The sequence below is a fragment of the Oncorhynchus tshawytscha genome, linkage group LG13 (assembly GCF_018296145.1).
Source record: "Oncorhynchus tshawytscha isolate Ot180627B linkage group LG13, Otsh_v2.0, whole genome shotgun sequence".
NCBI lineage: Eukaryota > Metazoa > Chordata > Actinopteri > Salmoniformes > Salmonidae > Oncorhynchus > Oncorhynchus tshawytscha.
The window spans coordinates 32,626,022-32,649,573 of record NC_056441.1 but is presented as its reverse complement, the minus strand read 5'-3'; the positions used below and the strand labels follow the sequence as shown (position 1 = coordinate 32,649,573).

Below are 23,552 nucleotides of genomic sequence, written 5' to 3'. Positions count from 1 at the left end.
GCTTTCCACTAGACGTTGGAACATTGCTGCGGAGACTTGCTTCCATTTAGGCATGAGCATTAGTGAGGTCGGGCATTGATGTTGGGCAACTAGGCCTGGCTCGCAGTCAGTGTTCGAATTCATCCCAATGGTGTTCGATGTGGTTGAAGTCAGGGCTCTGTGCAGGCCAGTCAAGTTCTTCCACACCGATCTCGACAAACCATTTCTGTATGGACCTCGCTTTGTGCACGATGGCATTGTCATGCTGAAACAGGAAAAGGCCTTCCCCAAACTGTTGCCACAAAGTTGGAAGCACAGACTCATCTAGAATGTAAACGAATGCTGTCGTGTTAAGATTGCCCTTCATTGGAACTAGCCCGAACCATGAAAAACAGCCCCAGCCCATTCTTCCTCCTCCACCAAACTTTACAGTGGACACTGCATTCGAGCAGGTAGCGTTGTCCTGGCGTCCGCCAAACCCAGATTCATCCATCGGACAACCAGATGGTGAAGCGTGATTCATCATTTCAGAGAATTAGTTTCCACTGTGCTGATCAGCACATTTTTTGCTATGATGAAAAGTTGAACATTATAAAATAGATTAAAATCGTTTTTTAAGTATACCCTGTGTGAACAAATGTGTGCATTTTCATACTTTTTTTACTGACACAAATGTGACCCGCTATGTACCTAGCTAGCTAGGCCTATAATCACTATCTTAGAGATCCTAATTCTGTGGTGACTATACTGTTATGTTCATGTATGGGCATCCATAATTAAGCTTTTGAGTAGTACATGTTGCAAGATCATCACTTATCTTTGTCTCCCTTTTGATTTTTACAAGCCAATAAAGTAAAATGGTCTGTTTTGATTTTTTTTTGCCAGGAAAATGCAGTTAACAGCCGTACTGTCAATGGCCGCTAAGGCTGCCTTCCCTAAAGACTACCGCTACGGCACAAGTCGGCCTTGGACAATAGCAGCCAAGAGATTGAACCCACCAGGCAAGAAGAGAAGAAATGCGTTCATAGATTGAGGACTGGTCTGTTTTCACAGGGGACACAGTAAGTGGTCATGAGACAAAAGGACATTGAAGACCTTTAGGATATATGATACAGAACACTGATATCGCAGCTATGTGGCAAATTCTTTTGCAGAGATACTAGACACAAAGAAACTGTTAACCATGGAGTTCCTTGCTATAAAATCAACACATGAAGGGTAATGATGTGAATGTAATGTAGGACTGAGAGGGGAGAGTCCCTGTCAAGTTTTATTCAGCCATTAGCCTAACATTTTTTATTTAACTAGGCAAGTCAGTTAAGAACAAGTTCTATTTTCAATGACGGCCTAGGAACAGTGGGTTAACTGCCTGTTCAGGGGCAGAACAACAGATTTGTACCTGCATTGGAAGTCCTACCTGATCTTTGTGGTTGAATCTGTGTTTGAAATTCACTGCTTGACTGAGGCATGTTAAACACAGAGTCCATACAACTTATGTGACTTTTAAAGCACATTTCTACTCCGGAATCTATTCAGGTTTGCCATAACAAAAGGGTTGAATACTTATTGACTGAAACGTTTCAAAAACATACTTCCACTTTGACATTATGCGGTATTGTGTGTAGGCCAGTAACAAAAAAAAATCTTAATTTGATACAATTTTAAATTTAGTCTGTAAAACAAAAAAATGTGAAATAAGTCAAGGGATGTGAATACTTTCTGAAGGCACTGTAGGTGAGTTGGGTCAGCTACATGCTTGTATACTACACACACACACCCTTCCTTCTGAATTGACACTCCTAATTTTGTAATCTTCTTTTTTGGTTGGTGTCTGCCATCCCAGACGGACACCAGTCCGGAGGACACACTAGAGAAGACTTACCTACCCTCCCTCAAGACTCTGAAGGAGGATGTGATGGAGAAGACTTACCCGCCCTCCCTCAAGACTCTGAAGGAGGAGGCGATGGAGAAGCTGGGCATCGAAGAGCCCAAGAGGAACCGGAAGACTTACTGGTACTGAGGGGCGAGACCCTCTGGTGTCTGGGCCACACAGACACGGGTTGGGGAATTGCATCCATGGTCTCCCTCCCCCTTCTTATTTCCACATTGGTCACAACGGGGGGGATGACTGACTGCTCTTTATGGACCTACTGTAGGCCTATAGATCTGTGTGGTAAAGGCATGTTACCAGTTCCACATCGCTCAGTCTAGATGGATATCAGTGGAAACAGGTTGAGGGAGTACAGTAACGTGATGGGAACCATCATGTGCGCACAGACATGAAACTGGATTACTGGTCCCGTTTCAGGCAGAAATTCAGCAGAATTCAATATTCATGATGCTTTCAGAGTTTGTCTTCCATGTTTTGATTTGTATTCATGTCATGAATACGTGTCTAAGCAATACACAATCCTGTTCTTGATTTGACTTGACGTTGTCTTCGATAATGGGACATCAAAAATGAACAACAGAAATAAGCCTTGTGTTTCTGTGCTACAAATTGAGGATGTACAACACTGTCAATGCTACATCTGCACTTGTTGTAGAATTGGCTCGTTTAGTTATCCATTCAGATGCTGAACAAGTGGTCTTGTCAAAGCATCCCCAAGTTAACCTACGGCTAAGACTTAGATGAACATGTGTAAAGCTGCAATGACGTCTCGTTGTTAACAAAACTGCACAATCAGCAACTAACTAAATCTTTTTAAACAGGGGTTTACTTTGCAGGGCAGAACTTGGCATTTGAGGGACAGATTGACTGATAGAAAGTTTGGAATTTGACAGACAGGTCTGAAATCAGAGTTAACAAAGATGTCAAGGCTCTAATGGTCGGAGCCAAAGCAAACGCAGCGGGAAAAAAACAAGCTGCCAGCCTCTTGTAAAAGAGTCTGGGAGGCTGAAGCAGAAAATACCTGTCATTACACATCTTGGGAAAGCTCACAGCCACTTTGGCCATTTATTATATGTTAAAAATAGATATATTATACTTCTGGGGCCAGGGTGTAATAATGCCCTTTAGCCATGTTAAGCTTTAAGACAAATATCTGTGTCTCTCTTTCCAATCCGTCTGGAGGAAAGAGGCAAAGGACCAAGTAATGAAGATACTCCAGAAGTAAATCCCGAGCTAGGGAGTGGCATGGAGCGAGAAGTCTTCTCAATAGGCCCACACTTGCCTCATTTGACTAGCCAGGACTCTCCAACCCTGTTCCTGGAGAACTACTGTCCTGTAGTTTCACTCCAACCCCAATCTAGCACACCTGATTCAAAGAATTAGCTGGTTGACAAGTTTAATTAGTTTAGTTACAACTGGGGTTGGATTGAAAACCTACAGCAGGGTAGCTCTCCAAGGAACAGGGTCGGAGAGCCCTGGACTAGGGTGTGTCGTTGTATGTACGTCACCTCTATGGGAAGTTGGATATGTGTGACGTTATTCAAACTCTTACCACAAGGTGGTGCACAAAACACTCCAAGTTTTAGATGATGGCCAAGAAGGGGAAAGCCCCCATAAAAAAAACAATAGTGATGTACTGAACTGTTGAAAATCCATGATTTACAATTAATTCCTTACTTGTTATTTTATAGAAGAGTAATGATATTCTGTCGGTCAATAGTGGAAAACCTACTGTTTTCCTTAGTCAACTGAAAAGCAGTCTTCATAAGTCCATTTCCATCCACAGTTTATGTGAATAAAGTCATACCATATAAAACAAGTCAGGACAGTTGTGATGGAAACAGGACGTTTCGGTACAATTTTATAAATGCCAACATATAATTTGTTGGTTTGATATGGTGGGATCTTTTGGTGTTGGTAAAATTAATTATGCGAGAAATGGCGGTGGAAATGCCTTCATGCGGAAATATGGATATAATAAACATATCAAAGATCATATGGAAGTATACTTGGGCGTCAGGCGATGACATAGTGTGTGGTGCTCCCAATAAGACTCAGAAACCATGCCGTTTATTAGGCTACATAGGAAATAAGTTATGATGCACTTCACAGGGTTGTGAAAGTGCAAGGTGATCTTGGTGCTGCTTTTCAATACATATCGAGGGTCTTATTCTGGTGACATGATGAACGATGCTTGACTGCCGTTTGACAAATAAAAATATGCTCGCTCTTTAATAACCTCATAATGAAGACCAACCTACCTGAACTGTATCTGCAAGCTATTAGCTAGAGCGTAGATGTCAAGACCAGAGTAGGCACATTCGCAATTTAACGCAACAGATGTTGTGACAACTATCGGTTGAGTTGAAAATGCTATGGAAAACACATTGAACATTAGATTTTTTTATTAGGTTCATGAAAACGTAATTAAAAAAAAAAAATTAAGTACATTGTGTGCATTGCATCATCACGCACAGATTTTTATCTGCAACAAGTCCATTTGGTGGAAACACCATTGGTGGGAAAAAAAATGGCATATTTTCCAGATCTCACATTATAATTTGCATTGTACTCCCTCCCTTTTTGTCAAGTGGCTTTCTGTGTGTCTTCTTGGTTATTAAACTTGTCCATTTTCGGGTTGGCGTGTGTGTCTTTGATTAAATGCCTAGCTTGTCTTTGCACTATGAACAAAGGAATACAGCACATGCAGACTGCACACACACACTTTTTTGTGCCACAGTTTGCTATGCTATCGGGGTGGTCTGCCATGAACCCTCTTCTGTTTGACTCTCAGGATAAACCAGACGTGTGTGTGGCTATAAACCCTCATAACCCTAATGTATATTATTCCTCCAAACACCACCGCTGACATGTTATAGCCACTGGTTTCCATTTCCTCCCAGGGAAAAGTGCTTCCTAGGTTTCCAACCGCAGGAGAAACAATTATCGCCGCTATCTGGCGAGACAAGAGAAATGATGTGTCACATGTCATATAAATACATTATTACCTCATTCATGGTCATCCATATCCTCCCTTGGCCAATGAAATGCCATCATCTTCTGGGAGTATGACTAGCCAGAGTTTTGGCCAGAGCAGTCAGCTTCTTACTGTAAGTGAGACAAGCACAGTTATTTGCCCATGTTTTTTCCCCAGTTATCCAGTTTTCCACCGCTATTTGCATCCAAGGAAAAAGAACAGCGAGTCAGCTAAACGTCTGGCTTTGTGGTTTCTTTAAAAGGGAAGGAATGAACGGGGGAAAATGACTTAACAGCTGGCCTCTTTTCTCACTGTCGTGTGAGTGCGTTATGGATCGCAGCGTAGGAATATGGAGAGTCAGAGGAGGCCTATAGCAGACAGAACTCTTGCTCGCAATTGTATGCCTGTGTGTTGTGAGATCGATGGCACTCTTTCTGAATTTAATTGAAGAAGCTATATTGGCATGGATACTGCAAGAACTTACATTACCAAAGCAAATGTATTGGGAGGGACATATTGTACAAATGATGACAGAAAAATCTCCCTATCTGCAATACTCAATATTTAATTGTCATGACAAATGAAAATACACTTCCCAAAAACCCATCTTTGAGCCTGCACAGTAATGACAAAAGTGACCTATAAAAATATGCCACCCTGTATTTTCCTTTATGTGGTAAATAAGCAGGAACTGTAACAGTCAAATAAGACCGCCGAGAGTGACTCAGATGGGCTAAATTACAGACTTCGAATATACACAACTCGGTTCCTTCTAATTTAGGTGATATACTTTGGTAACCCTGCCTGTCCATGGACAACAAATGCATCCCACCTGTAGGGATGGATTAAGTCAAATGTTTGTTTACCTACTGATTGTGGGTTATTTGTTTCAAGGAGTTCCAGCATATTTCTGAAGCAATGTTGAACCGCATTTGAAATCACGCCCATGAGTCACTTAATGACCTGTGTGCTACCAGATGATGGTTTCTGTGTGTCTGTAGCACAGGAAGTTGGTGGGACCTTAATTGGGGAGAACGGGCTCGTCGTAATGGCTGGATCGGATTAGGTGGAATGGTATCAAACACATGGTTTCCATGTGTTTGATGCCATTCCATTCGCTGTGTTCCAGCCATTATTATGAGCCGTCCTCCCCTCAGCAGCCTCCACTGGCTATGGTTACTTGCATGTCAGAAAATGTTTATATTATAACTGAGGAATGCATCTGGTTTTGTTTGGTCGGATCCATTTAACGTGGCTTCCCTCACCAAAGGGTATTTGGTTATTATTGGTCATGAATTGAAACTGAATTAATTCACAGTGGCAGTTTTTTCTGGGCACCTTCATTGGGCCTCGTGTAAGCTAAGAAACTGTCCTTATTTCTTAACATAATAATTCTCAAAGCTTTTTCACTGTGAGACGTGGCACAAAGAGTCTTGTGCTTTAGGACCACCAATCACCCTCGTTCAATGTGTATTTAGTCGTCCACCTGGATGCCTGAATAAACCAGCCAGGTCCTCAAAAGGAAAACTCCTCTGTCCTTATAACATTGGGCACACAGCCATGCAATCTCTATAGACAAACATTGGCAGTAGAATGGCCTTACTGAAGAGCTCAGTGACTTTCAACGTGGCACCATCATAGGACGCCACCTTTCCAACAAGTCAGATCGTCAAATTTCTGCCCTGCTAGAGCTGCCCCGGCAACTGTAAGTGCTGTGAAGTGGAAATGTTTAGGAGCAACAACGGCTCTGCTGCGAAGTGGTAGGCCACACAAGCTCACAGAATGGGACCGCCGAGCGCTTAAGCACGCAGCGCGTCAAAAATTATTGCATCACATGTGCAGTGCACTATTCCAACACATGTACAGCTGATTCTCAAGATCTTGCACACTAATGAGATGCTATTGAGCCCACACTACTACACTGTCTGAGCCAAGGACTACATGCTTTCTGGTAAGTTTTGATTACAATACTGGGTGGGGTGAATATATTTTATATGACATACATGATTGTAGCCTACAGAGAAGTGTGTTTAAATCATTTCTAACTTGTTAACAATTTCTGCTAGTAAGTTTTTGCTACCATGTGGGTTTTAGCTTGCTTGAGCGTGCTAACTGAGGAGTGTTAATTCACCTGTTTCCATACGTTTCATTTTAAAACATTTATTTTACAAAGGAGTTGTTTAATCTAACTGCTTAACTATTTATCTGTACATGGAATTGTATTTTGTTGTTTTTTTACAACAAAAAAATCTCATCTTTACAGGAAAATGCCATGGGCACTATCTGATGTGTGGAGATATTTCACTGCAGCTAATGTAGAAGGAAAAGCTGTGTACATTTGCAAATACTGTGCCAAATCATTTGTGAAGAATGCAACAAAGATGCAGAATCATACAAGTACAGTCGTGGCCAAAAGTTTTGAAAATGACACAAATATGAATTTCCACAAAGTTTGCTGCTTCCGTGTCTTTAGATATTTTTGTCGGATGTTACTATGGAATACTGAAGTATAATTACAAGCATTTCGTAAGGGTCAAAGGCTTTTATTGACAATTACATGAAGTTGATGCAAATAGTCAATATTTGCAGTGTTGACCCTTCAAGACCTCTGCAATCTGCCCTGGCATGCTGTCAATTAACTTCTGGGCCACATCATGACTGATGGCAGCCCATTCTTGCATAATCAATGCTTAGAGTTTGTCAGAATTTGTGGGTTTTTGTTTGTCCACTCGCCTCTTGAGGATTGACCACAAGTTCTCAATGGGATTAAGGTCTGGGGAGTTTCCTGGCCATGGACCCAAAATATCGATGTTTTGTTCCCCAAGCCACTTAGTTATCACTTTTGCCTTATGGCAAGGTGCTCCATCATGCTGGAAAAGGAATTGTTCGTCACCAAACTGTTCCTGGATGGGGCGGCAGGGTAGCCTAGTGGTTAGAGTGTTGGACTAGTAACCGAAAGGTTGCAAGTTCAAATCCCTGAGCTGACAAGGTTCAAATCTGCCGTTCTGCCCCTGAACAGGCAGTTAACCCACTGTTCCTAGGCCGTCATTGAAAATAAGAATTTGTTCTTAACTGACTTGCCTAGTTAAATAAAGGTTTAAAAAATTATAAAAAAATAAGGAGTAGTTGCTCTCAGAGGATGTGTTGGTACCATTCTTTATTTATGGCTGTGTTCCTAGGCAAAATTGTGAGTGAGCCCACTCCCTTGGCTGAGAAGCAACCCCACACATGAATGGTCTCAGGATGCTTTACTGTTGGCATGACACAGGACTGATTGTCTTCTCCGGACAAGCTTTTTTCTGGATGCCCCAAACAATTGGAAAGGGGATTCATCAGAGAAAATGACTTTACCCCAGTCCTCAGCAGTCCAATCCCTGTACCTTTTGCAGAATATCAGTCTGTACCTGGTGTTTTTCCTGGAGAGAAGAGGCTTCTTTGCTGCCCTTCTTGACACCAGGCCATCCTCCAAAAGTCTTTGCCTCACTGTGTGTGCCAATGCACTCACACTTGCCTGCTGCCATTCCTGAGCAAGCTCTGTACTGGTGGTGCCCCATCCCGCAGCTGAATCAACTTTAGGAGACAGTCCTGGCGCTTGCAGGACTTTCTTGGGCGCCCTGAAGCCTTCTTCACAACAATTGAACCGCTCTCCTTGAAGTTCTTGATGATCCGATAAATGGTTGATTTAGGTGCAATCTTACTGGCAGCAGTATCCTTGCCTGTGAAGCCCTTTTTGTGCAAAGCAATGATGACGGCACGTGTTTCCTTGCAGGTAACCATGGTCGACAGAGGAAGAACAATGATTCCAAGCACTACCCTGCCTTTGAAGCTTCCAGTCTGTTATTCGAACTCGATCAGCATGACAGAGTGATCTCCAGCCTGGTCCTCGTCAACACTCACACCTGTGTTAACGAGAGAATCACTGACATGATGTCAGCTGGTCCTTTTGTGGCAGGGCTGAAATACAGTGGAAATGTTTTTGGGGGGATTCAGTTCATTTGCGTGGCAAAGAGGGACTTTGCAATTAATTGCAATTCACCTGATCACTCTTCATAACATTCTGGAGTATATGCAAATTTCCATCATACAAACTGAGGCAGCAAACTTTGTGAAAATTAATATTTGCGTCATTCTCAAAACTTTTGGCCACGACTGTACATAAAGTTCCCTCAGCGCTCACAACAAGCAACCTCAAAAAGTCCCTCTACTTTTATTCAATGTGAAAATGATGAATTAGACACCTTATCGATAGCAACAGCTCATGGTCCTCTTGGAATCAGAGTTTTTTTGACTCAATGGAGGAAGGTAGTCAGAGAAATGCTGATGAATGTCTTGCTTGAATTGGAAGAGATTTCTGAATGTTCTTCGCCCAGCATACACCCCTCCAACCAGACATGCTTTACCTACTCATTTGCTGGATGCAGAGTTCAACAGAGTTCAAGTGAAGTCAAGCAAATCATAGAGAAAGCAGACTGTATTGCAATCATCTCTGATAGGTGGTCGAATGTTCGTGGACAAGGAATAATTAACTACATCTCCACCCCGCAATCAGTATTCTACAAGAGCATAGACACAAGGGACAACAGACACACCGGTCTCTACATTGCAGATGAGCTGAATGCAGTCATCAATGACCTTGGACCACAGAAGGTATTTGCACTGGTGACAGACAATGCTGCAAACATGATGGCTGCTTGGTCTAAAGTGGAGGAGTCCTGCCTTCACCTCACACCCATTGGCTGTACTGCGCATGCATTGAATCTGCTCCTCAAGGACATCATGGCACTGTAAACAATGGATACACTCTACAAGAGAGCCAAGGAAATGGCTAGGTATGTGAAGGGTCATCAAGTTATTGCAGCAATGTACCGCACCAAGCAAAGTGAGAAGAATAAGATCACCACATTGAAGCTGCTCAGCAACACCCGTTGGGGTGGTGTTGTCATCATGTTTGACAGTCTTCTGGAGGGAAAGGAGTCTCTCCAAGAAATGGCCATATCACAGTCTGCCGATATGGACAGCCCCATCAAGAGGTTCCTCCTGGATGATGTATTTTGGGAGAGAGTGGTAAGCAGCCTGAAACTCCTGAAACTTATAGCAGTAGCCTTTGCATGGATTGAGGGAGACTATACCATCCTGTCTGATGTTCAGACTCTGCTTGCAGATGTAAGAGAAGAAATCCGTACTGCCCTGCCCATTTCCCTGTTGCTCCAAGCAGAGGAAACTGCAGTTCTGAAATACATCAAAAAGCGTAAAGACTTCTGCCTGAAGCCCATACATGCCGCAGTGTACATGTTGGACCCCAAGTATGCTGGCAAGAGCATCCTGTCTGGTGCAGAGATCAACTAGGCCTATGGTGTCATCACTACCATGTCTCGCCACCTTGGCCTGGATGAGGGCAAGGTACTTGGCAGTCTGGCTAGGTACACTTCCAAGCAAGGGCTTTGGGATGGAGATGCAATATGGCAGTCATGCCAATATATCTCATCAGCCACCTGGTGGGAGGGACTTTGTGGATCTGAGGCTCTTTCCCCTGTTGCCTCCATCATCCTCCAAATCGCACCAACATCAGCCGCCTCAGAGCGCAACTGGTCCTTGTTTGGGAACACACACACCAAAGCACTCAACAGGCTGACCAATACAAGGGTTGAAAAATTGGTGGCCATCCGGGCAAATTTGCGGCTTTTTGAGCCTGACAACGAGCCATCGTAAACAAGGTTGAAAAGTGACAGTGAAGATGAGGCCTCAGAGTCTGATGTTCAAGACGTGGATATTAAGGAGGTCCAGGGAGAAGGATGGAAGCCTGAGAGGAAGACAACCAAGCTTTAGTTTCTAGACTATCATTTTACAGATGTATTTTGAAAACGTTTTTGGTAGATGCGATGGATCATTGGGGATCATTCAATATTCCCTTTCTTTTGTTGTTCAGTGAAATCATCCCATGTGAAGAGTCAACTCATTTAATTAAAGTTCAATTCGTAACTAAATTGTTTTTTAAATTTATATTGGAAGGATATAATCATTTGCAATTATGTCTACTTACAATAAGGTGAAATGTTTATGTTTCTGCCTCCATATGATATGCTAAATATATCCAATGCAAACATCTACATTTAAATGGTATTAATATGAATTTGCATATATTTCTGTTAATTCCCATATATTCCCGTTAATTCCCACAGAAAGTTTCCACCTCTGAATATTCCCCAAAATGTGCAACCCTATTCAGGCTTCACAATATGGCTTTCAGATGGATAAATTTGGGTTTGGAGGATGCCAGGTAAACGCTACATGTCCCAATGCATAGTGCCAACTGTAAATATTGGTGGAGGAGGAATAATGGTCTGGGGCTGTTTTTCATGGTTCGTGCTAGGCCCTTTGATCCAGTGAAGGGAAATCGTAACGCTACAGCATACAATGACATTCTAGACGATTCTGTGCTTCCAACTTTGTGGCAACAGTTTGGGGAAGGCCCAAACTGTTTTAGCATGACATTGCCCCCATGCACAAAGCGAGGTCCATACAGAAATGGTTTGTTGAGATCGGTGTGGAAGAACTTGACTGGCCTGCACAGAGCCCTGACTTCAACCACATCTTTGGGTTGAATTGGAACGCTGACTGCGAGCCAGTCCTAATTGCCCAACCTCAGTGCCCGACCGCACCAATACTCTTGTGACTGAATGGAAGCAAGTCTCCCCAGCAATGTTCCAACATCTAGTGGAAAGCCTTCCCAGAAGAGTGGAGGCTGTTTTAGCAGTTAGGGGGGGACCCAACTCCATATTTTTGCCCATGATTTTTGGAATGAGATGTTCGCCGAGCAGGTGTCCACATACCTTTGGTTATGTAGTGTCCATCAAAATGTATATTGTTACAAAGTACCACCCAAACAAATGATCTGAATAAATGACAAAATACTGGTGTCAAATAAAATACACAATATCTTGTATTTAAAATACAGAAAATACAAAAGTCGATTCCCATGTGGACCAAATTCACTGCATTATCCTTTCTCTGGAAGTGCATCCCTGTTTCAACTTTCTCTCAAGTTCCTCCACTCATCCACCAACACCTGTAATGGCCACACAGGATACTGTCATAAGACGTCTGATAAAATGTTCTGAAGGATCCTGTTACAAATCACATGGATTTTTTTCTGGCCTCTCAAATACAAATGATAAAATACTAAAAAGTAATGGAGATATGTATTTTCAAATATATGCAGCAGAAGTATTACACATCTCTTACGGGAGGTAGGGAGGAGAGGTTCCCATCGCTGCACCGTAGGCAAGAACCAAGGTGTTGATTTGGCTGCAAGCTGCTACTGGGAGCCAATGGAGAGTGCAAAGGAGCGGAGTGACATGGGAGAACTTGGGAAGATTGAACAACAGGCGGCTATGACATTCATGGCACAAGCGTGGAGCCCAGCAAGCAAAGTTGCAAAGCCCAGGTTGCAACTAACATGCAACCTGGGGTTTAAATCTACATTTGCAGTATTTGATACCTGTCACCCCAGTCTGATTAGAAGGACCCACCTGGCCACCTGGATCTCTCTGGAGCACCACTCACTCTCCGGTAGCAGCGGCTGATCACACAGATGGTCTTTCTGCTCCCATAGATGGCATCTGTGTTGTTGTCTATGATGGGTTTGCCTGTGGGATACAGTTGCAAACCAATCCTTGGTAAGTACAGTGTCTGTGTCACTACTGTCCAATTTCCTGCTCTAGTCAAGAAATCCTATAGGATTAGTGATTTTTCCAATAGAACCCTATAGGAGTCTCACAATCCTATCGGATTTGGTGTCACCTCTCTCAAAATCCCTTTTGAATCCTATTGCACTACTTTTTTCCTAATGGATTAGTCTTTTTTTATCATATTGAATCCTACAGGATTCTCACAGTCCTATAAGATTTTGTGGAACATGTTTCGTAATCCTAGTGGAATTTTATTGAACTACTTTTTCCTACTGGGAATCAAAGGTAATCATATTGGACTCTATATGAGTCTCACAATCCCATAGGATTTTGTATCACCTCTATCAGAATCCAATTGGAATCCTATTGGACTACCTTTTTCCCTATTGGAAAAATATAGATAATCTGATTGGATCCTATAAATCTTGTAGGATTTTTTTTTGTACCCCAATTAGAATCCTATTAGAACTTTCTTCATTGAACCCAATAAATTATAGTTTGTTGTCAGAACTTCCAGTACAATACAATGACATGAATCACAAACTGTTTGCTGATCATAAACAACAGTTGTATATTCATTTCTGTTTTATTCACCTGTAAGAAAGCCTGCCCCTTTAAGAGTGAGTGATTAAGTCCCAGCTAGCATAAGCCGGCAGTGTTTATTAGCCTAACTCCCAAGTTCAGCTCGCCAACTGTGGCTGTGCAAAGAATCTCAGTATTTCGAACATTATTATTCTGTTTTATCCTTCACTGTGCGTGAATGCAAGAACTGTGAGAAAAATATTTGTGTCCTTATGTTTCCTGATCAATTTGTCAATGTTTTTGTCATATTTTCGTCATTGTACATCATTTTATTCACACATTTTTATTCTACGGTGGTTCCTCCTTTAAATGTTGCGTCATACTGTGGGACACCCTGCGTGCTGCTGCAGCATTCTGTGGCACATCATTTCATTCTCAGCCATTTCTTCTGCTACTGCAAGTTATTGCTAGTTTGACCGCCAGAGGGCATCTTTGAGAAGCATTTGATAGTATTCCGTATTGGCATTACCAGAGAATTTGTAACCTTTTTTGTAATAACATAGTTTATGGGATTGATTTAGAGAAATTTGGCTTAATTAATTTGATTAATATTATGGTGTTTCCATTCAGAGAAAATGTGTCAGTTTGTAATTTCAGTCCGTTTCGCTCTCGGAGTGCACACAGGACGTTCGGGCCGAGGAGTAGGGTTGATTTGAGCATTCTGGCCTTACAACGGCAGTCAAGCACCCAAGCTAACGTTGGCTGGTTACTTCCAGACACAAATGAGACCACTCTGACCATTTTACTCGCCCTAGCAGAGCTGGTAAGGCAGTTTTCGTGTTATCCAGAGCGTTGGTGACTGTAAATATGCTGCTGGAAACAATTTAATTACGCTTTTTGTCCGACGTTTACTGACACCGGCCATATTCAACGGGTGTTGAGTGCTCGTAAAGTAATTATTCTGCACTCTGGTACACTCAGATGAGAGTGCTCTGAAATCTGTGTAGATTGTAGGCTGGACACATGAATTTTTTAACAACGTTCTTTTCTGACATAAACTAGATCATTTTATCCGCCGTGGAGCCCAGTTATGACTATATTTCCCAAGTGCTTGCTGTCGTTTTGAAGTAATCGTGAAAAAACGGGCCTTATTTTAGTGCATTTTTCACCCTGCCAGCTCCTATTAGTTCTATTGAGCACCGTGGCACCAACTCGCCTTCCGAACGTTCTATTCCCAGCTTATTGTTCAACGTCACAATGCCTGCTTCACTATTCTTTGCAGTGAGACCTGCTCACGTTGTTTTATAGTTAAAATGTAAACAACAAAAATATTATTGGAACTCTGCGGTCTTCCCATTGTTTTCTATTAAAATTATCATAATTATAATGCATTTATGTATTTATAACACCTAGATAATGAACTTCCTTCAATGCAGTGTTTCACATTCTCCACGGGTTGAAATTAAGTATCTAATTGAAATACTGTGTCCTCAGATTAATGCAGATGAAGGGAGTTAGATATGCATAGTTTTTTTTCTGTATATATGAATTACAAATCAATCATGTTTCTAGTCTATTGCATAGTTACAATGTGATCAGTGAATATATTCAATGTACAGGTGTCACGCCCTGACCTTAATTATCTATGTTTTCTGTATTATTTTGGTCAGGTCAGGGTGTGACGAGGGTGGATATATGTGTTTTGGCCTGTCTAGGGTTTTTGTATGTTTATGGGGTTTCCTGGTCTAGGTGTTTATATGTCTATGGTTGCCTAGATTGGTTCTCAATCAGAGGCAGCTGTTTATCATTGTCTCTGATTGGGGACCATATTTAGGTAGCCATATTCCTTGGATAGAATAATAACCCACAAACTATGTTTAGTTGCCTGTTCTGCACTAGCTATATTGCTTCACGGTTCGTTTTATTGTTTTGCTTAGTTCTGTTCAGTGTTCTCTCTTTATTAAAGAGTTATGTTCGCTTACCACGCTGCGCCTTAGTCTCCTCTTTATGACGACGTGACAACAGGCTACAATGTGGGAATCTCAGGCATGGTAGAACTACAGTACCTGTGTATTTCGGACTTGCATCCTTGGCACAATAAAGTTATTATATTCTACTCTATCCATAGGCTTCATTAATGCCATTCAGACTTGAAGTTGATACAACAACGATGATAGCTGAGGTTCATAAATTGGTATGAATATTAGTTCAGAACCTAACGTTTTAGGGTCCATACACAGATCGGCTACATACTGTAGATAGCTACAAATAGTTAGCTAGCTATGTTACTTCAGCTGCATTGCAAAATAAGATTGCACAATTGTACATTCAATTTGCAGTAAATGCTTTAGCTAGCTAGATTCTTTACATTCACTGTTTCACAAGACGATAGCCTGGTGTGCTGGTTTTGTCAGGAGTCCCTAAAACATTAAACAACACGAATTACAAATTCATTCTCCTAACATTAGCTAGCTGGCTAATGTTAGCTCGTCAGATAATTTACAAAAATCGCTATTCAACAAGTTAACTTTATGACATAAAAATATTTCTTTGTCTCTACCTTTCCTAACATATTCCTCTCAATTGAACATTTTTTGCTTGACTCGTTATGTCGTTATAACAACTTACATCTGGCTCCACCATAATGCTTTGTCAGCCATCTTTGTTGAAGCACGCCATGAAGGCAAGGGTGGCTCGCGTCAAAATTCATCATTGGAACCACTCGATATGATTGTTCATATAGAAACCTTGGGACCCAAATGCATAATGAGTGCTCTAACTCCCCCTTGTGGTGGTCTGGAGCAATGAAGCCGTGACGCTGGGTACCTCTAAGTCCTGCGGTGCAAGCTCCCAACTTTTAAAGGAGGAACCATTGTAGCTAGGTGAATCACCCAGCAGGTAACATTGATACCATAATTTTCTGGTTGTAAACAGCTTTTCTGGTTGAGAAGACATATTAACCGATTACAACCAATGGGTTAATTACAAGCAGGTAAATACTTATACTTATGGTAGATAAAGGACACCATCAGGGTGAGGAGGACCAAGGAAGTGGTGGAGATGAAGCAGAAGAAGCCTATGTCTACCCAATAGGAGTGGATGTCGAGGTCCAACAGTTTATTGCCGCTTTGATCATACAGGGATTTGCAGAAGTCATGAGCATAAATAACTTGTCTGGCTATTGTTCTTCACCCACTGGATGAACCAAGCATTCCTGCAGTCACAGCCCACTGAACACGCACTGGTTGAATCAATATTGTTTCCCATGTCATTTCTAATGAAATTACATCGAACCAACGTGGAATAGACGTTGAATTGACATCTGTGCCCAGTAGGAGGTAAAAGAGTTATCTTGCTTGTATGGGGAAATCTAAAGACAGTAGTTGGCCATAGGTTAGGTGGAGCTGTTTTAGCATTGGAATTGGATGAAACAGCTCTGTAAGGAAGGCCTGATATAACTTTATAACTGATGTCAAGGTACACCGACTGAAGGGTCTTAATACCAAAACCTGCAATGAAAAATTATAATGATCTCCGAACTTCAATAAAACATTTTTTTTTGGTCAGCAGATGCTCCTATCCAGAGCTATTTACAGGAGCAATTAGGGTTAAGTACCTTGCTCAATGGCATATCGACAGATTTTTCACCTAGTCAGCTCTGGGATTCGAACCAGCAACTTTTCAGTTAATGGCCCAGGGCTCTTAAAGAACATGAATGTTGGGACCAACTATATCCAGACCTTGGGTAATACTTTCAAGGAGGGTTTGCAGAAACTAGAGACATTGGACTTAAATCAATCTGAACAGAATACTTTAAAAGATTATGATCACTAAATAATTTAAATTGATCTGGAAATCACATTTTCCATTTGAAACCTGGGACCTTTGAGGGACTTGGCCAACCTTCAAATCAAATTTTATTGGTCACATACACATGGTTTGCAGATGTTATTGCGAGTGTAGTGAAATGCTTATACTTCTAGATCCGACAGTGCAGCAGTATCTAATAGGTAATATCTAACAATTCCACAACAAAACCTAATACACACAATCTAGTAAAGGAATGGGATAAGAAAAAATATATGGATGAGCAGTGACAGAGCGGCTAAGATGCAATAGATAGTAAATAATAGATAGTGAAGGACACAGTATACATTATATACATATGAGATGAGTAATGCAAGATATGTAAAAATTCTTAAAGTGCCATTATTAAAGTGACTAGTGTTCCATTTATTAAAGTGGCCAATGATATCAAGTATGGTGGTGGCTGTTTAACAATCTGATGGCCTTGAGATAGAATCTGTTTTTCAATCTCTCTGTCCCAGCTTTGATGCACCTGTATTGACCTGGTCTTCTGGATGGAAGCGGAGTGAACAGGCAGTGGCTCGGGTGGTTATTGTCCTTGATCTTTTTTGCCTTCCTGTGACATCTGTTGTTGTAGGTGTCCTGGAGGGCAGGTAGTTTGGCCCCGGTGATGCGTTGTGCAGACCAGAATACCCTCTGGAGAGCCTTGTGGTTGTGGCCGGTGCAGTTGCCGTACTAAGCGTTGATACAACTCAACAGGATTGTACCTATAAAAGTTTGTGAGGGTTTTCGCCTCCTGAGGTTGAAGAGGTGCTGTTGCGCCTTCTTCACCACAACGTCTGTGTGGGTGAACCATTTCAGTTTGTCGGTGCTATGGACACTGAGAAACTTAAAACGTTCCATCTTCTCCACTGCTGTCCCGTCAATGTGAATAGGGGGTGCTCCCTTTGCTGTTTCCTGAAGTCCACAATCATCTCTTTTGTTTTGCTGACATTGAGTGAGAGGTTATTTTCCTGACACCACACTCCGAGGGCCCTCACCTCCTTCCTGTAGGCTGTTTCGTCATTTTTGGTAATCAAGCCTACCACTATTGTGTTGTCTGCAAACTTGATGATTGAGTTGGAGGCGTGCGTGGCCACGCAGTCATGGGTGAACAGGGAGTACAGGAGGAGGCTGATAACACACCTTTGTGGGGCTCCAGTGTTGAGGAACAGCGGAGTGGAGGTGTTGTTTCCTACCTTCACCACCTGGGGGCGGCCCATCAGGAAGTCCAGGTCCCAGTTGCACAGGGCAGGGTCGAGGCCCAGGGTCTCAAGCTTAACGATGAGTTTGGAGGGTACTAAGTCTATTTGCGGTGTGATGTTTCAGTAGGGTAAACCACATTTGACGTATGTATTACTCAAAAACAACAACATATTTTGGCAGGCCGTAACCATTGATTAAAAGCTGGCTTCCAATAGGCTTGCCCATGCCCAGAGTTCACCACCTCATTAAAGGAGTACAATATTTCCAAGCTAAACAAATAATGATAGGGAGAGACTCTCCTGTGTACACGCACAATGAATAACTGGGGGGCAGTCCTCCTGGGTCAGCAGTAAAGGATTCAGTTCTGCTGAATGCTGAGCTGTAGTCAATGAACAGCATTCTTACGTAGGTATCCCTCTTGTCCAGATAGGATTGTGCAGTGTGATGGCGATTGCATCGTCTGGGGACCTATTTAGGCGGTAAGAAAATTGAAGTGGGTCTAGGGTGACAGGTAGGGTGGAGGTGATAGGATTCTTGACTAGTCTCTCAAAGCACTTCATGATGACAGAAGTTTAGATACCTTAGCTTTCTTGGGAACAGGAACCATGGTGGCCATCTTGAAGCATGTGGGGACAGCAGACTGGGATAGGGATTGATTGAATATGTCTGTAAACACACCAGCCAGCTGGTCTGCGCATGCTCTGAGGACGCGGCTAGGGATGTCGTCTGGGCCGGCAGCCTTGCGAGGGTTAGCACGTTTACATGTTTTACTCACATCAGCTACGGAGAGCCCACAGTCTTTGGTAGCGGGCCGCGTCGGTGGCACTGTATTGTCCTCAAAGCGCTCAAAGAAGTTGTTTAATTTGTCTGGAAGCAAGACGTCGACGTTAGCGACGGGGCTGGTTTCTTTTTGTAATTCTGGATTGTCTGTAAACCCTGCCACATAAATCTTGTCTTACAATACTCCATCTGTCATCAAATCAATATTATATGCTATGTTCACAGGACTAGAAGCTTACGAAACTTTGATATATACGGTAATGCTTTCTTCTATGAAACAGATAAACCAATCACTCCATCGTTCTCTAACATGTCATCTCTAGATTACCTGATGATTGACAATCATGGTCCCCGGGGAGTACCTTGTAGTTTACGGCTTATTTTTGTAGGTACCCTAGTGGATAATCAGCTGTGGTTGGCAAAGGATTGGGAAAACGTGTGACTCCACTCAGGATAATGCTGGGTTGGGCAGGTTGTGTGATTAAAAGTGAGAGAGGCTGAAATTTAACCACGGAAATGGAACCACCTTCTGGGCTTTTAAAATGAATCCCATACATAGCCAGCAAAACAGCCTAAAATGTTTTGCAATGTTTCTTATTGGACAATTCCAGGTATTCTCTCCCTGTTTCAGTCCGTTTTCTTCTGTTTGAAGCATAATGAACACAACCTAGCCCTTTCTGCTTTGCCATTTCCCGCCTAAACAGTCCCAGCAATGTCTCATCAGTGTCAAATTCCTCTGGGTCTCGCCACTTCTGCCAAGGCAGAGGACATCTACAAAGCACCATTCACTCACAGTTTAACCCCAAGGATGGGATGCCTCACTATGTGTGCTTGCTTTGCATACTGCTCTTTGGGGTTAAGAAGACAATGTTGTCATTGATACACTTTCAGAAATCATTAGCAGAAGAGGAACTTTGTGAAGTTCAAAAGTCTTCGTCAACTTTTGTGTACAGAAACATTGCGTGTACTCACTCTGATTGAAATAATCTTACATTCACATAAATTAAATATTCACATCTGGAATTTCGAAATGATTGGTATAGTGTTCATTGACCAGAATAAACCAATTGAAATGGATTATACATTTATTGTAAATGCATTATTCATGGTTACCTGCAGGCGTACGTTATATTCAATATATACTTTTTCATAGGCTGCATCATCCCATCGCCTTCTTTGCATGCTCTCTGCGACTCTATTCTCTCTCGTTGCTTACCTGCAGCATCAGCAATTTGCCCGAATGCTGCACTGACTGACGCACTCTCCCCCTTCGTCTCTCCTCTCTACCCACCGCATTTCTCTTATATTCCCCCTTGCAATAAAACCATGTCTGATCCTTTCCATTAAAACGTCATCAATCGTCACGAATAAGCCTACGTTGAGACGTCGCTAAAACAGTTCAACTGCATTGCCATGTATGTCATCCCATCCCACTTTTACCCCATCCCTTTACACGGACACATTCTCCTCCATCCTCTTAGTTGAATGACAAAAGTGGGCAGTTCAAGATTTCATATTTGCCCTCACTGTCTCAAACTCTCTCTTTTCTTCCTCTCCTTTGCAGCCGGTCGGACGTACGCGTCCCATACCTGCATAGAGTTCCCAGTATTCTTGGGTACAGTATTGAACGTCGCAATATCCCGCGCGCACTGCACCAAGTGAGGGAGCAGATGCCGAAAAGACTTCCCATCCTTTCAACCCAAAAAATATTAGCAAATCCAGGATTGGACAACCATCAATCGAAATGTTTGTCGAAATAATGCGGTAGGTGTCGTTTTATTGATAATTTAGCCAAACAAGTTTGGACCGATGACGTTTAAATGAGGGCAGAAAGTTATAGTTGGCTTTGTCATCTGTACTTATGTGTGACATGCTATTTTCTTTTTTTCCTCTCATTGCTTTCCTTCCCCGGTGGTCCTGAATTCTTATTTACATGGGCTATAATTGGGCTACAAGCAGGATTAGACCGTTTAGGGGTCGTATTTCTTTTAAACTCACCTGCGCCCTCAGAATGTTTTTTTTCTTAAGAATAATGTTCCACGTTTCTTATTCTACAGTGAACATCGGATGCGTCATTTGAACATCTTTTCATCAGATTGAGAATAAATCCAGTAGCATAACTTTATTTCACAATGTCTCTGCATTGTCCTTTGACGGATGCATCTTTAACTTTGCAGCTTAAAGTTTAATACTACAGAGCTTTGCAAGATGTTCCACAAACTGTATTTCCACATCAATACGCACTTTCATCAGCAGTATTATTTAGTAAGAGACACCTTCCGCCCATGGTTGGCTTAACCATTAAGTGTCTATTGACACCCGTGCGTCAATCTAAGTAACATAATTTTAAACAATCCCCATAAAAATCCATCAGTTTAAACTAGAGATATGTTTTTTTGTGTGTACATGGGCTGCGTCTCAATGACCACATCCACATATGTCAGCCTTCTGCATTTGTGGTGGAAGGTGGCCAAGCTACAGTGGTGTTTGTCAAACCATGAGATGTCCAAAAATCAATCTTCTCACAAATAAAATGTGTAGCATCCAAAAGGGTTCGGCCTACAAACTAAAGTGACCACTCTATGGAAAGATGAGAATCTCAGGAATACTATGGTGTTCATACAAATTCATGTATGAGTGTAGTTTTGTGCAAACAAAAGTAAGGGGTTAAATATTTGTTTAAAAAAAGCAAAATATTTCCTGACACTTATAAACCTTATTCCTTATGATTTCTTTTTTTTACTGTATTTTTTGGGGGCCATTTATGAATGTATTATTCAATATGTTTCTAGTGGCAATAGTAGTAAATGCCAAATAAAATATTTTATCAAATCATACAATCAAAATATATATATATATATATATATATATATACCTAAAGGGGTACTAAAATTAAAAATCAATGGCTTAGACTTTTAGGTCTTAGCTCTTTTTGTAATGTAGAAACCTAAACACCATTAAACTCTCTCTCTATTCTATCCATCCATTTAAAGACAAAATAACTTTCCTTCACCACTTTCGTTTTTTGCTGTTCTCTAGCACAGTACCACTCCTAGTACTTCTCAGTTTCGACAGGGTCATAAATAACACCTCTCTCACTGTCTTTCGTCTTTACTTGTCCTTTCTCCCACTCTGTCTATTCCCACTGGGCACACACTGGTTGAATCAACTTTGTTTCCACGTAACTTCAATGAAATTGAAGGAATAGACGTTGAATTGACATCTGTGCCCAATGGGTTTTCTCCTCCCTGCGAGCTCTCTATTCCCCCCTCTCTCTGTCCCCCTCTCTGTCCCCCTCTCTAATGTAGTCTCTTAGTGGACATGTTGCCTTTGGCATCACAGGCTATAAGCGTCAGTCTTTGGTGCAGCCAAAAACGTGATTTTGCTGTGTTTTATATATATATTTCCACACTCTGAGGTTGGAATAATACTGTGAAAATGTGAAAAGGATGATAATGCCCTTTTAGTATAAGAGCTGTTTGAAAAGACAGCCTGAAATTGTAGCATTTTTTGGTAGGATGGAGTTTTGGCCTGCCTGGTGACATCATCAATCGAACAATAAGGTGGAGAGTTCCAAACCTCTCTGCCAATAACAGCTAGTTTTCAGTTTTCCACTCCCCACTCAGACCACTCCCAGACAGTCTTAGCTAAATTATTTTTGTTTCTTTTTGAGAATTTTTATAGAAAACAATCACAGTAAGGTACTTTATTCTTACCCAGAAATAAAACTGGCTGCTTTGGACATTAAAGCCTAATAAGTAGCAACTGTGGTGGGACGAAACCGTGGTGATATTTCATTTTAACATGAACTATTTTCTAAAGAGAGTCGTTGCTTATTCACATGATGGGTTTTGACCCCTGCGGCACTGCTTAGGCACTTTAATCTAGTGGCACCAATAGGATTCTAGCTAATAACTACCAAACGATTATCAATATTGAACTTCAGGGCTCATTTTAACCAACCTATGATGCCAGATATGGTTTCAAATTGCTGGTGACACGGTGGGCATATATTACTTGTTACTATCGCTAGCTTGTGTACTTTGTTGCTACAAAGGTTGTTGTCTATATCCCATATTACAGTAGAACACCCATACCCCAAGATATTTTTGAGAGATACGGTCTTGAAAAACAAATGTTATTGCCACTATTGGTTGTGAATGTGAACTTCTGAAGAGTTCATCAACCACTGGTAGGTTTTACAACTATGTTGAAACCAGAGTTGGGGTCAATTCAATTTCAATGCTTTTGTAGTTTATTTGAAGACACTTTCTGATAGACTCTGGGTGCAATCAAATGACATTTTCAACCAACCGTTTCACACTCAAGAAGCTGAAATTTCAATAGTGGGGTGGTTGTGTGATTCACGCACATTTTGATGGCTAAATGAAATGGAAGGATGGATGGATAAACTTAATAGATATATTAGCATTTACAATCTCTATGGTATCTCCAGTCCAGCCCAAAGAATATAGAATAATCCTGACTAGAGATTTCCAAGTCAATGACATCAATCTCCCATTGACATCAATTCCTGATTTACATGGAAGTTCGAATTACAGCACACACACATTTCTCAAGTTACGATGCGGCCGTAAGTTGGGGGAGTTGGGAGAGTAATTTTCCCCAAGGGACTTTTTTTATGTTAAAAGATACGAGTGAT

The 23,552-nt window shown here is 41.7% G+C and overlaps 1 protein-coding gene and 1 long non-coding RNA gene across 2 annotated transcripts in view; one reads left to right on the top strand and one right to left on the bottom strand.

Annotated features, from left to right (window-relative positions):
• Nucleotides 1-4,281: 4,281 nt before the first annotated feature.
• LOC121838997 lies at nucleotides 4,282-15,855 on the bottom strand. Its single transcript, XR_006078524.1, has 3 exons — nucleotides 15,686-15,855; nucleotides 12,377-12,493; nucleotides 4,282-4,826 (listed from the first exon to the last, which is right to left on the bottom strand). It is a non-coding gene; the product is annotated as an uncharacterized LOC121838997 (long non-coding RNA).
• A 4,482-nt stretch (nucleotides 15,856-20,337) lies between these two features.
• Nucleotides 20,338-23,552, top strand: part of LOC112232180 (brevican core protein) — a 37,502-nt gene continuing 34,287 nt past the window's right edge. Inside the window, exon 1 of the mRNA XM_042295532.1 lies at nucleotides 20,338-20,653. Within this exon, the coding sequence (XP_042151466.1) occupies nucleotides 20,634-20,653 (20 nt within the window). The 5' untranslated portion in view covers nucleotides 20,338-20,633. The remainder of the gene's footprint in view (nucleotides 20,654-23,552) is intronic.